Genomic DNA, 15,559 nt, shown 5'->3' with positions numbered 1-15,559 from the left:
ACGGCATCGTGATAACTGTAGTATGAGCCAGCGCATGGTGACAGGCAATATGGGGAACAAACTGGCCAGATGTATGGAGAACCCGGATGACTGGGAGTGACGATGGAGACCTAGAGATCCCTTGGGTCTTCCGATTTGTTCCTCAGCTGTCGTCGAGCTTTACGGTGGCAGGCTGATGGACGGTTAATGGCTGGCTGTGATGTGATGTGACTGACAGGCTGTCGGGTGGGCTTGCTGGCATGTGACTGACTGGCGGATGGGTCGTTTGGGATGCTGATGGCTGGCTTGAAGTCAACACGCAGTAGACGGCATCGTGATAACTGTAGTATGAGCCAGCGCATGGTGACAGGCAATATGGGGAACAAACTGGCCAGATGTATGGAGAACCCGGATGACTGGGAGTGACGATGGAGACCTAGAGATCCCTTGGGTCTTCCGATTTGTTCCTCAGCTGTCGTCGAGCTTTACGGTGGCAGGATGATGGACGGTTAATGGCTGGCTGTGATGTGATGTGACTGACAGGCTGTCGGGTGGGCTTGCTGGCATGTGACTGACTGGCGGATGGGTCGTTTGGGATGCTGATGGCTGGCTTGAAGTCAACACGCAGTAGACGGCATCGTGATAACTGTAGTATGAGCCAGCGCATGGTGACAGGCAATATGGGGAACAAACTGGCCAGATGTATGGAGAACCCGGATGACTGGGAGTGACGATGGAGACCTAGAGATCCCTTGGGTCTTCCGATTTGTTCCTCAGCTGTCGTTGAGCTTTACGGTGGCAGGCTGATGGACGGTTAATGGCTGGCTGTGATGTGACTGACAGGCTGTCGGGTGGGCTTGCTGGCATGTGACTGACTGGCGGATGGGTCGTTTGGGATGCTGATGGCTGGCTTGAAGTCAACACGCAGTATATGGCATTGTGATAACTGTAGTATGAGCCAGCGCATGGTGAAAGGCAATATGTGGAACAAACTGGCCAGATGTATGGAGAACCCGGATGACTGGGAGTGACGATGGAGACCTAGAGATCCCTTGGGTCTTCCGATTTGTTCCTCAGCTGTCGTTGAGCTTTACGGTGGCAGGCTGATGGACGGTTAATGGCTGGCTGTGATGTGATGTGACTGACAGGCTGTCGGGTGGGCTTGCTGGCATGTGACTGACTGGCGGATGGGTCGTTTGGGTTGCTGATGGCTGGCTTGAAGTCAACACGCAGTATATGGCATTGTGATAACTGTAGTATGAGCCAGCGCATGGTGAAAGGCAATATGGGGAACAAACTGGCCAGATGTATGGAGAACCCGGATGACTGGGAGTGACGATGGAGACCTAGAGATCCCTTGGGTCTTCCGATTTGTTCCTCAGCTGTCGTTGAGCTTTACGGTGGCAGGCTGATGGACGGCTGATGGCTGGCTTTCATGTGACGGCTGTCGGTGGGCTTGCTGGCATGTGACTGACAGGCGAGGCGGATGGGTCATTTAGCATGCTGATGGCCGGCTTGAAGTCAACACGCAGTAGACGGCATCGTGATAACTGTAGTATGTGTGCAGTACACCCGACTGAAGGCAATACCCTGGTTGTGATATGTAGATGTGATCAATCAGGGTATTATTTTCGGTTGTTGCAGTGGAGATCAGCTGGCTGTAGCCTTTGGACTCAAACTCCTCCTTAACTAGTTTCCGGTCCGTCTTGAGCAGGTCCTCATTGAAGTCTCCACAGACAACAACAGGCTGGCAGTCCATCAAGGCCAAGGATTCCAAGAGGCGGCCAAGGTTGAGACAAAAGGCGCTTTTCCTGTATTTGGGGGGTCTGTAGACAGTGGCTATGAGCGCTTTGACTGGGGCCTCAACTCTGACGACTGCAAACTCGAGATCGGTGACATTGTGAACGGCCCTCCGGGCGTCTGCTAGAAGACTACTTCTGTAGTAGACCGCGACTCCACCTCCCCTTTCTGTAGCAATGTCCTTAGTGTTGGTGTACGACACGTGTCTGTTGCGTGCAAACACATGGTATCCCTCCAGCTCGATGCCAGGGGGAACGGAGGATCCAGTCAAATGGGTCTCTGTCATGCACAACACATCGGCGTGTCTGAATTCGTGGTGCGCTTTCACGTCCCCAATGTGCGACATTAGCCCCTGTGCGTTGTGATGCACGATGGTCAACGTCGGGCCGATGTTGTCTGCTGACTTGACAAAGTGCAACAGTGGTCTCGTCATTTGGAACGAAGCACGAGTCATGCTCTCCATTGCCGCCTTTATGTCTGGGTTGGCATAAATCTTCTTCTCGTTGAAGTCTGTGATTTTGAGCCCTTGAAGGGAGGTTGTTCGGCTCAGGGCGACATAGGCCATTCCGGGTTGAAAGATGTGCTTCAGAGACACCACTGCATAATCCATGGTCATGCCTTGCACTTTGTGGGCTGTACACCCAAAGGCAAGTTTGATGGGAAACTGCCGTCGCACCACCGTTGATTTGGTCAGTCTCTCCTCAAACCTTTCGATGTACACCAGGTCATCAGTTGGCCCTTGAATCTTCCTGCGGAACGTCCGACCTGCCGTGGGATTGTCCAGTTGGAGGCCAAGCAAATCCACAACGGTCTGCCCGTTTGCAGTGGTTGTGACAATGTTGGCTATTGTTCCAAAGGTCCCGTTTACCATCCCATCTTCAACGTCTAGATTCCTGATGACCATGACTCGCGCTCCTTCAGCAGCTTGGAAGGTTGACGGCAACTCCCTCGAGTTGCCTCTGAAGGGACAGACCAGCGGCGTCATGTCTTCGGAGTTTCCGTACTTCCGATAATCTTGAGCTTGAATCGTGGAAATCTGGGTGCCGAGCTCGGTGATGACCACATCGTTGTGGGCATCGACCTCCTTGTTTGTCGCAAAGATATGAAGGACATCACGTGGGCAGTCTTTGCTTTCAGCCACAGCCTGTGCGAGCAGACAACTGTCGTGGGCACTCAGAGCGTCCGCCTTCCCCTTTACTCTCAGCCTGTTCAAGAGTTCGGCGAAAATGAGATCATCTTTCTGACGCATGATCTCGGTAAGGTCGACCATCTGAAAATCTGCCCAGACACCTGGCACAGCCTCGTTGACAATGCAGAGCGCTTTGCTATTACCAACGGGTGGCAGCTGGTAGAAGTCTCCAACTGCGAGGACAGACATGCCACCAAAGGGTTTCCTGTTGCCCTTGATCTGCTGCAATCGCAAGTTGACAAAGTTAAAGAGCTCCTGGGAGACCATGGATATCTCATCAATGATCAAGATCTCGGCGTGGGCCAATACCCCTCTCACGTCGTCCAGTGCATTTCCAAGTGAAACATACTGTTCCTTCAAACTTCTCGGCAGCTTCAGCAAGGAGTGCAGGGTTCGTCCATTGATGTTGAAAGCCGCAGTGCCGGTAAACGCTGACAGCAGCACCAAGGGCTGGGTCATGTCTGCTTCGTTGCGATAACTGGGCAGTTGGCGGAGAATCTTGGTACCCTCCTGATAAATGCACTTGATGACATGGGATTTGCCACAGCCAGCACCCCCAGAGATGAAATAAAGAAAGGGCTCAGGGTCGTCACGCAAGACGCGCTTCAAACACCATTGACGCACGGTGTAGAAGATGGACGCTTGCGTTTCGTTGAGGCTCCGGTACATGCTCCTGACATAGTCCGGGCTCAATTCGGGAGCATCGATCACTGGCATCGCTTTACTGGCGTCGGGATGGACTTGGTATTCGGGAACGTCGTCTCGCTCTTGTCGCTCGTGGGGATCGCTGGGTTTCCGAAGGCTGATGCACTCCAAACGGTCGAGCTCTACCTCTGGCGCAAAAGTGTTCCACGCATTGAAAACTGCTCCTTCTTCCGCAAGCGTGTCCAGTACCTGATCCACAATTCTCCCCCGCCCTTCATATAAGTCCTTGTTCTTATCCACAATCTCCTTCACACGGACGCGGAATCCAATCCTTGTCCTGGCAAGATCATGTTCGTAGAACTGCTCATACGTGGCATGGGTCTCGCCTTTCAGTTCCCTGTCTGCTCTGTGTGGAAAGTACAGTTTCAGCATCCCTCTGTAGTACTTCTCCTTGTTTTTCTGCTCGGAGAATCGAGTGAAGCGAATAACGGCGACTCTTTCAAGGTTGGTCCTTTTCTGAACATACCCCATGTCGTTCTGCAGGGGCAGTGCGTTCTGCAATTTGCTTGTGCTGGCCAGAACCCTGTATTCGGACGCAAACTCAGCAAGACACATGTATTCGAACTCCGGCTCGTCTGGTCTGTTCAAGTACTTCTCGGGAATGCCTGACATCCACACATCTTCTGCGTCTGGGTCCATCTCCTTCAGTTTACTCATGGGCTGACTCATTCTCAGGCCATCCTCATCAGTCTGTAGGAAAATGACCTGACGCGTGCACTTTTTAAGCGGGAGACTGCATACACGCGCGACAGACTCCTGAGCGCTGACCTCTCTGTGCTGAACGTATGTGTGCATGATGTGCTTCATTTCATCCATTTCTTTGGCGTCCGGATTAGACTTGCGCGCGTCCGCAACGACTGCGCTGAGGAGCTCGGACATCTCGTGTTCCGGTTTCGCCACGTAAGCCATCATGTACTGGGCACAAGATGCATCGTCTAGTATATACTGGATGTCCATGTTGGCGTCCCACACTCGCAGCAGATGGGGATTGTACGCATTTATCCAGCACTCATCAGGATGACGCCTCAGGTGAACTTGCGGTACAGTGCTAAGGTCAAAGACAAATTGCAGATACCGCCCCCGAGTAAGGTTGCATTTCTTGAGCAGTTCTGGCAAATCCCTGAATGAGGCTTCAGGGTCATTGAGCATGTCTCTCAGTGGTGCCAGCTTTTCCTTGGCCTCCTTTTGTTTCAATGTCTCTTTCCGCGAGCCTTTTCGCCTTTTGCCTTTAGCTTTCTGGCCACTGCCGCTGTTGTCTTTCTGACCGTCATCGTCATCATCTGAGGACAGGAGACGAGGAAGTGCGATGATAGTTTCGTCCATGGGTAGTTTGGGGAACCCAAATCGACAAGTCACATTTCCTTTCTTGCATGACCTGGAGTGGTTCCGGCTGTGAACTTGAACTTCAGACACGATTTTGTGGAGCTCGGGGTCTGCATACTGGTCAGGCATCCTGCAACTGACGTACTTGTTTATGAAGTCGTCAACACCAGGATCCTCAGCATCTGGTGCATTCTTGACCCAAACCATCATGTGTATGTGAGGGCTACCACGAGCCTGGAACTCCACGCGATAGAAGTAATCCTCCACTTTACCGACTGGATGTGCAGGCGACAGCAAAAAAGCGACGGCTGCGTCCACTCTCTTTTCAAACAATCGCATGAGAGTGACAGGGTTGCTCCGGAGAATGTCGCATTTTGCAACCCAGTCTAGCTCTGAGAAGTCCCCTTGTTCACCTTGTTGTGCTTTGATGGCCTTAATGACTTCTGGCCACCTCATCTCCGCGGCACTCAATGTGATGAACCAGTTGGGCTTTCCGAGCTGTCTGCACATAGCGTGGAGATCTTTAAGCGCTCTGCTCCAGAACGCCGGAGTGCCTCTGAGGGGCTGCATGAAGCGCGTCGCATCCCTGTTACGGACGAGCTTCACTACCTCGTTTTTGTCCTGAAGCATTTTGTTTGACAGCGTTCTTCCGTCCCTGGTATATCTTTTCCCCTTCCGCGTCTGGATGGACATGCTGTTGGTAGCCTGCTGCGTTTCTGTCACAAACTGCGCAAAGAAGAGGTAGGTTTGGTCGGTGGCAAAGCGGGTATCGACAGAAAGGAGCCTCGCATTGAAGTACCTACTTGGGGACAATTTGATGTCTCTGACCTCATCTAATGTATTCTCTCCGGTTGAGAACTGCACGGGAAAGGCCATGCTTTCAAGCTTGGGGACGGTGAAAATACCCACAGGTCTGTTTCCTTGGGCTGGAGCGATGCTGAATACCCCCTCACCGTACGATAGGATTTCCTGTGCGATGTCAGGAGGCTGCATGCAAGAGTCAAAGATCAGACCGGGTCTAAGTTCCTCCTGTTCGCTAGACTGCTGTTCGCTAGACGGCTGTTCACCTGTTGTGTCAGCAACAGGTGACACAGCCTCTTGCGCATCTTCCTCATCGACTGACAGTTCATCCTGGAGGCGGTCAAACGTGGCATTATCATTAATGACTATGTCACGGTATTCCGGATGAGTCACTTTCAGTTTCCTCAGTGCCGCCAGCACATCTGTCATGTTCACCGTGTGGAAGTGCTGATATCCCTTGTACTTGATGTTCCGCTTCAGCTTAACCTGCAACAGCTGGTCTTCATGTCTGGACCTCGGCAGAGCATTCACCGTGGCTTCCACTTCCGACGGTACACACACAACTGGACCATGCACTGCCCTTTGCCGTCCTTTCGGCAACGAAATAATTTTAGCAAAGGGTATGTACTTTGCGATTAGCTGCCTTTCCAGGTAATTCAACAGTTGCAGCTCTAGGGGAATGGGTGCTGGTTCCAGCTTATTAGCAGCTGCTATGCATGGCATCCTCCCTTTTGTTAGGTTGTCGTCACAGCTGTAGCAGATATACTCCTGTTTTCTCTCATTTGCAACGTCACACGGGGCTGAGCATTCACAGTCACATATGTGCACATACTTGGCTGTCAAGCAAGCAGTTACCAGGTGTGGGTTTAATTTGAGGTACTTTGCCCTGTTGCACCATAGGACCTGATTGCCGAACAAAACTCTGTGGCACACCGTACACACAAATGTAGGCCCTAATTTAATCCGTTCTCGGAATTTCGACATGTGAACTTTCATAAGAGCTTCCATTTCACGTAGAGACTGGCGGTTTGCAATATGTATGGATTTCCTCTTTAGTCTCATAGCACACTGCAACTTGTGGTGGATACGGAGTATAGTATCTGCTGCGAGTCTCTCCATCTTGTTCTTGGTGCACCGTTGTATATGGCGCCGCCTGAATTCAGCTTCATTGTGATATCTTTGATGGTGCTTCTGTTTGCGTGATTCACGGAAAACAGCATCGGTGCTCCATCTGTTGTTCTGCTTCTGTTTGTGTGATTCACGGAAAACAGCATCGGTGCTCCATCTGTTGTTTTTCTTCTGTTTGTGTGATTCACGGAAAACAGCATCGGTGCTCCATCTGTTGTTCTGCTTCCGTTTGTGTGATTCACGGAAAACAGCATCGGTGCTCCATCTGTTGTTCTGCTTCTTTTTGTGTGATTCACGAAAATCAGCATCAGTGCGCCATCTATTTGTCTGCTTCTGCTGCCGTTTTTCACGAAAATCAGCATCAGTGCGCCATCTATTTGTCTGCTTCTGCTGCCGTTTTTCACGAAAATCAGCATCAGTGCGCCATCTATTTGTCTGCTTCTGCTGCCGTTTTTCACGAAAATCAGCATCAGTGCGCCATCTATTTTTCTGCTTCTGCTGGAAAACAGGATCAGTGTTCCATCTCTTTTTCCAATAGTTTTTCATGAAGGCTTTATGTGTTTCACGGAATCCAGCATCAGTGAGCCAGCGTGTGGTCCTGGATTCATTCTTGTACTCATGTTGTTTCTGCACAAGTTTCCGCTGATTCTTTATTCGCCTTTCTTTATTTAGTTTGTAAAGATGATATGCTGGAGTCTCACTGGAGCCGTGGTCAAAGAAGGGCACACTGTGAGGTGGTGCCGCTGGTGCCTCACTGGAGCCGTGGTCAAGGGAGGGCACACTGTGAGGTGGTGCCACTGGTGTCTGGTCAATTTCAAAGACAACAGGCAAGAGCTCATATGACGCATGAGTAGGACGGCCTTTGAGGACCAGGCGCAAGTGGCAGGCCAAGTCAGTCACGTTTTGGAAAGTCAACATAATTGCTTTTCCTCCAGATATTGGCATACCCCAGTCATTTCTTGAGTGTGAATCAAACAATCCGTAGCGTCCTGATCTGTCCCGAAACACTGCAAAGCATTCAGGATGAACCATCAACACTGCATGGGTGAGATCATTTGACAGGCACTGCAGCTGTTTGGCAAGGGAGTAATTCTTTCCTTTTGTTTTGTTCAAGGGACCAACTTTCAGGTCTGACATGTCCATGCGAACGGTGTAAACACTGTTCTCGCCGAAGACCCGATTTGGCAACTGCTCCATGGTCAAGAGATCTGACTGATGCGTATTGTCCAAATGCAGATGCTGTATTGTGTCTTCGTAGAGAACATCTCCCTGGACAAGCACTTTGTCAAGGCAGGCCGTGTCAAAACCAACTCCCTCATTGTGGTAGGCAAGAAAGGTGAGAGCCATGCAGGTGCACTGAGTGTTTGACCTCTCTGACTCAGGATTGGTGCGTATGTCACCTTGACACATAGTGGCACTCACCAATTGTGGCGCTCGCTGCAGACCCTGCTTTGCATGCCACCTGTTGCTCCGCACTGTTGGTACTGCTGCTCTAATTGTCACATGTGTTGACGGTGCAGGAGTCTTGCTGGAGACATGGTCGATTGCTGCAGTAGCTGGTGTGCTTGTCACACTTGTTGACGTTGCAGCAATCTCGCTGGAGCCATGGTCGATTGTTGCAGGAGCTTGCGCACGTGTCACATTTGTTGACGGTCCAGGAGCGTCGCTGGAGTGATGGTCAAATGAAACAGGCACAAACTCATACCGCGCTAAAGGAGAACGCTCTTTGAAAAGCATGTCAAAGTGGCGGACCAAACCACTCAGATCTTGGAACGTCAGTAGAATAGCTTTTCCTTCAGGCATCGGCAAACCTGTCGCAGATCTCGAATGGGAGTCAAAAACGCCATAACGTCCTGATGTGTCACGGAACACTGCAAAGCATTCGGGACTTACAATCAGGAAAGCACGGGTGACCTCTTGCGACAGGCACTTCAGTTCCTGCTCCAGAAACAGCATATCCTTAGGTATGTTAGTGTGGTGTTTGGCTGATGGGTTCACATAACCAACTTTCACATACCACATATTGACACTGTAGAAATTGCTCTCAACGACAACCTGTTTTGGCATCTCCTCTATGGTCAGATTCCTGAACGTAAGCTTTGCTTCATGGTTTTCCACAAAAAGGTGGCGTATATTGTCTTTGTAGAGATCATCTCCCTGATAAAGCACTTTGTCAAGGGAGGATGTGTCGAAACGCACTCCATCAGTGTGGAAAGCCAGAAAGGTGAGCGCCATGCAGGTGCACTGACTGTTCAACTTGCCTAGCCAAGGCTTATAGGGGTTGATGTAGGTTATGTCCGCTTGACAGATGCTTGCCCTCACTGACTGCACAGGCTGCTGACTCTGCCTCACCGCACTCTTCTCCCGACGTTCAACAGGGGACATCTGATGTAAGCAAGAGCACACAAACCGTTTCATCACCATTTGACATAGCGCCTCTTGGACAGTATAAACATTCTTAGATTTTACCAATTTATCTGGGTCAGAAAGGGAGAGAAACTTTTTAAAACGCTTCAATGTCAACATAAACATTGCATCCAAATTACCTCGCTGCCACATGGAATAGCTGGGCGACCCACATAGCTGGAAACATGGGATCGGACGGCAGCATCCATCGCATCTGAGAAGTCACGGGGAAAAGACACAGGATCTGGTCGGATGGAACACTCAGCCAAGTCCACCTGTGGAGCAAAGTACGTCAAATCATACACATCAATGATAATGGTAATATAATATTGGCTGCATGTTAGCATGCATGTTAGCATGTTGACATGCTAATTCTAACATGCTGATGCTAACATGCTAAGGCAAAAATTATAATGCTAACATGCTAACATGATAATGCTAACATGTGCTAATGTGCTAACATGCTAATGTTAACATGCTAATGCTAACATGCTAGTGCTAACATGCCAATGCTAACATGCTAACATTACCATGCAAACATGCTAATGCTAACATGCTAACATGCTAGCATGCTAATGCTAACATACTATCTAACATGCTAACATGGTAACATGCTAGTGCTAACATGCTAGTGCTATCATGCTAACATGCTAGTGCTATCATGCTAACATGCTAATGCTAACATGCTAATGCCAACATGCTAGCATGATAATGCTAACATAATAATGCTAACATGCTAATGCTAGCATGCATGATAACATGCTAGTGCTAACATGCATGCTAACATGCTAATGCTAGCATGCATGATAACATGCTAGTGCTAACATGCTAGTGCTAACATGCTAATGATAACGTGCATGATAACATGCTAGTGCTAACATGCTAATGCTAACATGCTAATGCTAACATGCTAACAAGCTAATGCTAACATGCTAACATGCTAATGCTAACATGTGCTAATGTGCTAACATGCTAATGCCAACATGCTAACATGCTAGCATGATAATGCTAACATAATAATGCTAACATGCTAATGCTAACATGCTAGTGCTAACATGCTAGTGCTAGTGCTAACATGCTAATGATAACGTGCATGATAACATGCTAGTGCTAACATGCTAATGATAACGTGCATGATAACATGCTAGTGCTAACATGCTAATGCTAACATGCTAATGCTAACATGCTAATGCTAAATGCTAATGCTAACATGCGTTAATGTGCTAACATGCTAATGCTAACATGTGCTAACGTGCTAATGCTAACATGCTAACATGCTAATGCTATCCTGCTAATGCTAACATGCTAGTGCTAGCATGCTAACATGCTAGTGATATCATGCTAACATGCTAATGCTAACATGCTAATGCCAACATGCTAGCATGATAATGCTAACATAATAATGCTAACATGCTAATGCCAACATGCTAATGCCAACATGCTAATGCCAACATGCTAATGCCAACATGCTAGCATGATAATGCTAACATAATAATGCTAACATGCTAATGCTAACATGCTAACATGCTAGCATGATAATGCTAACATAATAATGCTAACATAATAATGCTAACATGCTAGTGCTAACATGCTAACAAGCTAATGCTAACATGCTAGTGCTAACATGCTAACATGCTAACATGCTAACATGTGCTAACATGCTAATGCTAACATGTGCTAACGTGCTAATGTTAACATGCTAACATGCTAATGCTAAATGCTAATGCTAACATGCTAACATGCTAACAAGCTAATGCTAACATGTTAACATGCTAATGCTAACATGTGCTAATGTGCTAACATGCTAATGCTAACATGTGCTAACGTGCTAATGCTAACATGCTAACATGCTAGTGCCAACATGCTAATGCTAACATGCCAATGCTAACATGCTAACATGCTAACAAGCTAATGTGCCAACATGTGCTAATGTGCCAACATGTTAATGCTAACATGCTAATGCTAACATCCCAACATGCTAGCATGCTAGCATTCTAACATGAAGACAGAGGGGGCGGGGCTTAAGCAAAAAGTACAGCTCATTCCCATTGGTGGTTATAGCTGTGTAAAGGCCAGCCAATAGGAATACAGAGGGGGCGGGGCTTAAGCAAGTACAGCTCCGTTCCTATTGGTGGTCTACATCTATGGACCAAATTGCGAGGCTGTAGCATGTTGCAAACCAAAGTTATGGCTCTGTAAAGGCCGGCCAATAGGAAGACAGAGTGCGTGCATGTGTATGTGTGTGCGTGTGCGTGTGCGTGTGTGAGAGGTGGTCAACTTGACCTTGAATCATTAACAAAGTATAATTTTCACCTGGGCTACTCTATGCAAACGCAACAACTGATTAGAGTGCCACTCACTTCAGACAAGTGTGATTTTGTTTTTACATAACTATGATAAAACATGACAAACCTGCTGCTCCCGAACGAGCCCCCTTGTAGTAGACTGCACACTAGGCTGGCTCGTCTGTAATGAGAAATAAGACATGCAGTTTGATGTATAACAGTAAATAACTAAATACAAATATATGTTGTTCAGACATACTAACAGAACGACAGGCATTAGTCCCACAACATGCGTTGTCGATTGCAACTAACCCGTGGCTACTGACATGCGTGGTAGGTAAAAACTAACATGTATCAGGTTAAAAATGTGTCTGCACCTTTGTTAAATTGACACGCACACACTCCTCTCTCTCTCTCCCTAATTAATTAGTCTCATGTCCTGCAGCTGCGTCTAGTTTCTCCTGGCGGATCCTGCCGGGAGCTGCCTATGCCATAGAAAGCATAGATGAGTTCCAGTCTAGGTTAAAACTAACCCGTGGCCCCCGACATGCGTGGCAGGTTCAAACTAACCCGTGGCTTCCTGTGAGGTTAGGTTTAGGGGTTGGGGTAGGGTCGTCAGACTTATGCCTGTCGGGCTGTTAGTACGTCGGACCAAACACATGCAACCGTCACAGTTACAGGTTACAAACTCCTTACTGTGGCAACAGGTGAACGAGCTGGTCTGCTGATCTGACGGCTGACAATAACTCTCGGAGACACGCTTCTGACGGGCAGTGGTGTCACTGGAGAGGTGGAGGGCGATGGCCTACGACTGACCTGTAATACAAACGGAGCTAATGATGCAGGTGTAGTTTCAGACTCATTTAGCATTTGCAGATTGTGGAATAGTTGTAATACACGATACACATACACATAATACATACACATACACATAATAGTTGTAATACACGACACTAGCTAAAAAGCAACACAACCATTGAAGACAAAAGTGAGGACGCATATTGTGATTGGCCATAATGACATGATGAATGATGATGGATGATTAGAGCGCCCTTCACTTCACAGAAGTGAGATTTTGTGTTTGTTGAACTATGATACAACAATGATAAAACATGACTGTGGCTAAAACTAAACAGTGTCGGAGTTACAGGTTACAAACTCCTTACCGTGGCAACGGGTGAATGAGGCACTCTCACCTCGCGGTGTGATGTCCTAGGACTGACCTGTGTATACAAACAGAGCTAATGATGCATAGTCAAACATTGTCCAATACATTTATAATGTCAAACAGTGGACACTGCAAACCCTGTGTGTACCTTTTACTTATTTAGATGCGTGTACATTAAAACACAAAGACGCAAAACAATGTAAACTTTTCAATGAAATTACCTTTCCACCTGATGGAGCAGCCACATTCATTGCATCCAAGATGCTAGGGCTAAACCAGACAGGGTTGAGTGGGATGGAACTCTCTGGCAAGTCCACCTGTGGATGAAAAGAGAAAGGAAATGTGACCATGCATTAAATCATACACCGCAATAATACTGTTGTCAAATGGAAACCTTCTATGTCAAAGAAAACCTATTTCTGAATACATGGAAATCTGTGTTGCAACAGGTCCAATGTAGTGGTTGTCACAACCTATTTCTAATACACTCCATTGGTTAACCCATTTTGGGGAGGAACCCCTTTTGGTGTTAGCATTATGTTATGCTTTAGCTATTGAAAAATAGCAGCTCTACAAGCTCATAGCGCTATGAGCTTGTAGGTCTGCTATTTTTGAAAAATCGAAGAACGACTTTTTCAGAAAACTGTCAGGATGTAGAAGACACTTTTAGAATCTGATCTCAGGTCACAATGGGTTAAACACATGCATACAGGGATTAAAGCAAGGTTGGTGTGATATGGCCTGTTGCACATTGGCACATTGTCAACCCAAAGCGTTTCAATTCCATGGTGGCTTGCAACTACATGTGTCTACTTGCAATCATTTGGTTGCAAGGCGTTGCCTGGCGACCCATTGGTGTGGTTTGGAGTTTAGGATTAGATCAACCCTCCAGCCTTTAATTAAACACTAGACTACATCTGTGTAACATTTGTGCTTTGGCTATTCAAAAATAGCAGATCTACAAGCTCATATTGTCTTACATCTGTGACACCGTACGAGCTTGCAGCTCTTTTCCCACTCATCTCAACTGGTTATAGTACCGAGTCGTACATATCAAGGCAGGAATCACACCTGCTTTAATGAGGTACTGTGGTCAGGTATTGTTGATCAATGTTAAGATAAGGAAACCTTTGGAACATTCAGTACGTAAGTAAGTGTGTACTGCCAACACAGGCAGATACAGTATTGTTCATCATGGGGTGTGCCCACTGAACTGGGCAGGTCTTCCCCACCATAAAACAATACAGGGTTTCAGTGGTTAAAGATGACAAACCTGCTGCTGCTGCTGCTGCTGCTGCGACCAAGGAACGGTAGGCTGGTTGGTCTGAAAGGAGAAATGCAGGTTGATGAGCACAAAGTAAACTAGAACTGCACTCTGTCGAGTGCCTACTTGCTTGTTGCACACAAGTAAGTGCGCAAGCAGAGCGCAAGTACTGTCGACCGCTGGTGACTTATATGTCGATCAGTGTCGGGTGGATTAAAGGAAATGCCTCTATGTATATGTAATTTGTAAGTTGATTAGCGTTATACTGTGGTTACTTGCCCCGTTTGATGCGTATGTATCGTAGCAGCATATGACGTCAGGGTATAACTAGCTCTCAATGATGACGTAATAAAGATGTGGATTAAAGGACCCAATGCCAGGGTGTAATTGGTTTTTGATGTTGACGATATGTTTTAGTGTCGGGAGGATTAAAGGTAATGCCCCCATGTATACATGTATGTAATCTGACACCACTGCCATATCAAGCACAAGTAGTCATTACGTCATACGCTGGCACGGCGCATACATATCAAATGGCGACATACGCATCGAAGCACTGGACTAAAACTATTACTTGTGCGCTCTGCTTGTGCAAGTAACTAATATGATAACAGAGTATCCCTTGTCACAAACCAATAAGGGGCAGCAGTGACTCAGGGATACAGTAGCTAGTTAATGTCAAAGTGTCCTTGAGCAAGACTCTGAAATGCTCCATTTACGATATTTACCATGAAGCAGTGACACGATTCGACTACTTACAGCAGCAGCTGAGCGGGGTACGTGCACTTCTTTGCTGACAAGAGACCTGGGATACACGCTTCTGACAGGTGCTGGTGGCAACACAGCTACAGACTTGCGTTGTGGGCAAGGTGATGTCCTCCTAGCACTGGCCTGTGCATAGAAACAGAGGAAAACGTTTACAGGCTGGAAAATAGGAACTCCGCCATCTTAGATTTTACTCATTCAGATTTAAAATGCTCGGACCTGGTCTGCTCTCAGCTGCAGTTGTTCGTGAACAGCAGACGACAGCAGCTGTGCAAGGATTGGCATACCACCGTCATCGCTCAAGTGTACCTGACAGACATAAGACACATTCAGATAAATATTTCAATTACCCTCTATCTGATATGAATTTTTGCATTCATATGATCGGCAAATAATGCAGATTCTCCACATGACATTCCACTTACGTTGTCTCTGCACCACAAGTCCAGTTGTGTGAGCGGGAATGCCTCTACTGCACTGATGTAACGGACACCTTTTAAATAAAATAAACATGATGAAGTAATCATAATACAGTATTGCATGGATCAGCGTAAACAGACATAAGCGGTTGGGTATGCATTCTTATTATTTACCGCAGAAGGCCGCCGTGCGCTGGAATTCCTGACGCAAACACATTTCCTGTTCAACGTCCACATTCAGACGGGGAGGGAAGTCCAGAACACAGACCTGATAAAAAAAAAAAAGGCTTCTTCCTAAAAAACTACACCTTTGAGGCATTACAGTAC

General features: G+C 47.4%; 1 protein-coding gene across 1 annotated transcript in view; it reads right to left on the bottom strand.

The window, feature by feature from the left end:
* Nucleotides 1–1,331: 1,331 nt before the first annotated feature.
* LOC306926664 (uncharacterized protein) overlaps nucleotides 1,332–15,559 on the bottom strand; it is a 19,718-nt gene continuing 5,490 nt past the window's right edge. The window contains exons 8-18 of the mRNA XM_079506050.1: nucleotides 15,407–15,500; nucleotides 15,239–15,306; nucleotides 15,033–15,122; nucleotides 14,808–14,939; nucleotides 14,058–14,108; nucleotides 13,006–13,101; nucleotides 12,783–12,839; nucleotides 12,313–12,432; nucleotides 11,744–11,797; nucleotides 9,472–9,606; nucleotides 1,332–9,310 (exon numbers count right to left, since the gene is read on the bottom strand). Coding sequence (XP_079362176.1) covers nucleotides 1,475–9,310; nucleotides 9,472–9,606; nucleotides 11,744–11,797; nucleotides 12,313–12,432; nucleotides 12,783–12,839; nucleotides 13,006–13,101; nucleotides 14,058–14,108; nucleotides 14,808–14,939; nucleotides 15,033–15,122; nucleotides 15,239–15,306; nucleotides 15,407–15,500 — 8,733 coding nt within the window. The 3' untranslated portion in view covers nucleotides 1,332–1,474. The remainder of the gene's footprint in view (nucleotides 9,311–9,471; nucleotides 9,607–11,743; nucleotides 11,798–12,312; nucleotides 12,433–12,782; nucleotides 12,840–13,005; nucleotides 13,102–14,057; nucleotides 14,109–14,807; nucleotides 14,940–15,032; nucleotides 15,123–15,238; nucleotides 15,307–15,406; nucleotides 15,501–15,559) is intronic.

The sequence above is a fragment of the Electrona antarctica genome (genome assembly GCF_951216825.1).
Source record: "Electrona antarctica genome assembly, chromosome: 7".
In the NCBI taxonomy this organism is placed as follows: domain Eukaryota; kingdom Metazoa; phylum Chordata; class Actinopteri; order Myctophiformes; family Myctophidae; genus Electrona; species Electrona antarctica.
Note: the sequence above shows the minus strand (reverse complement) of the source record. Positions and strands in the feature narration are given on the sequence as shown.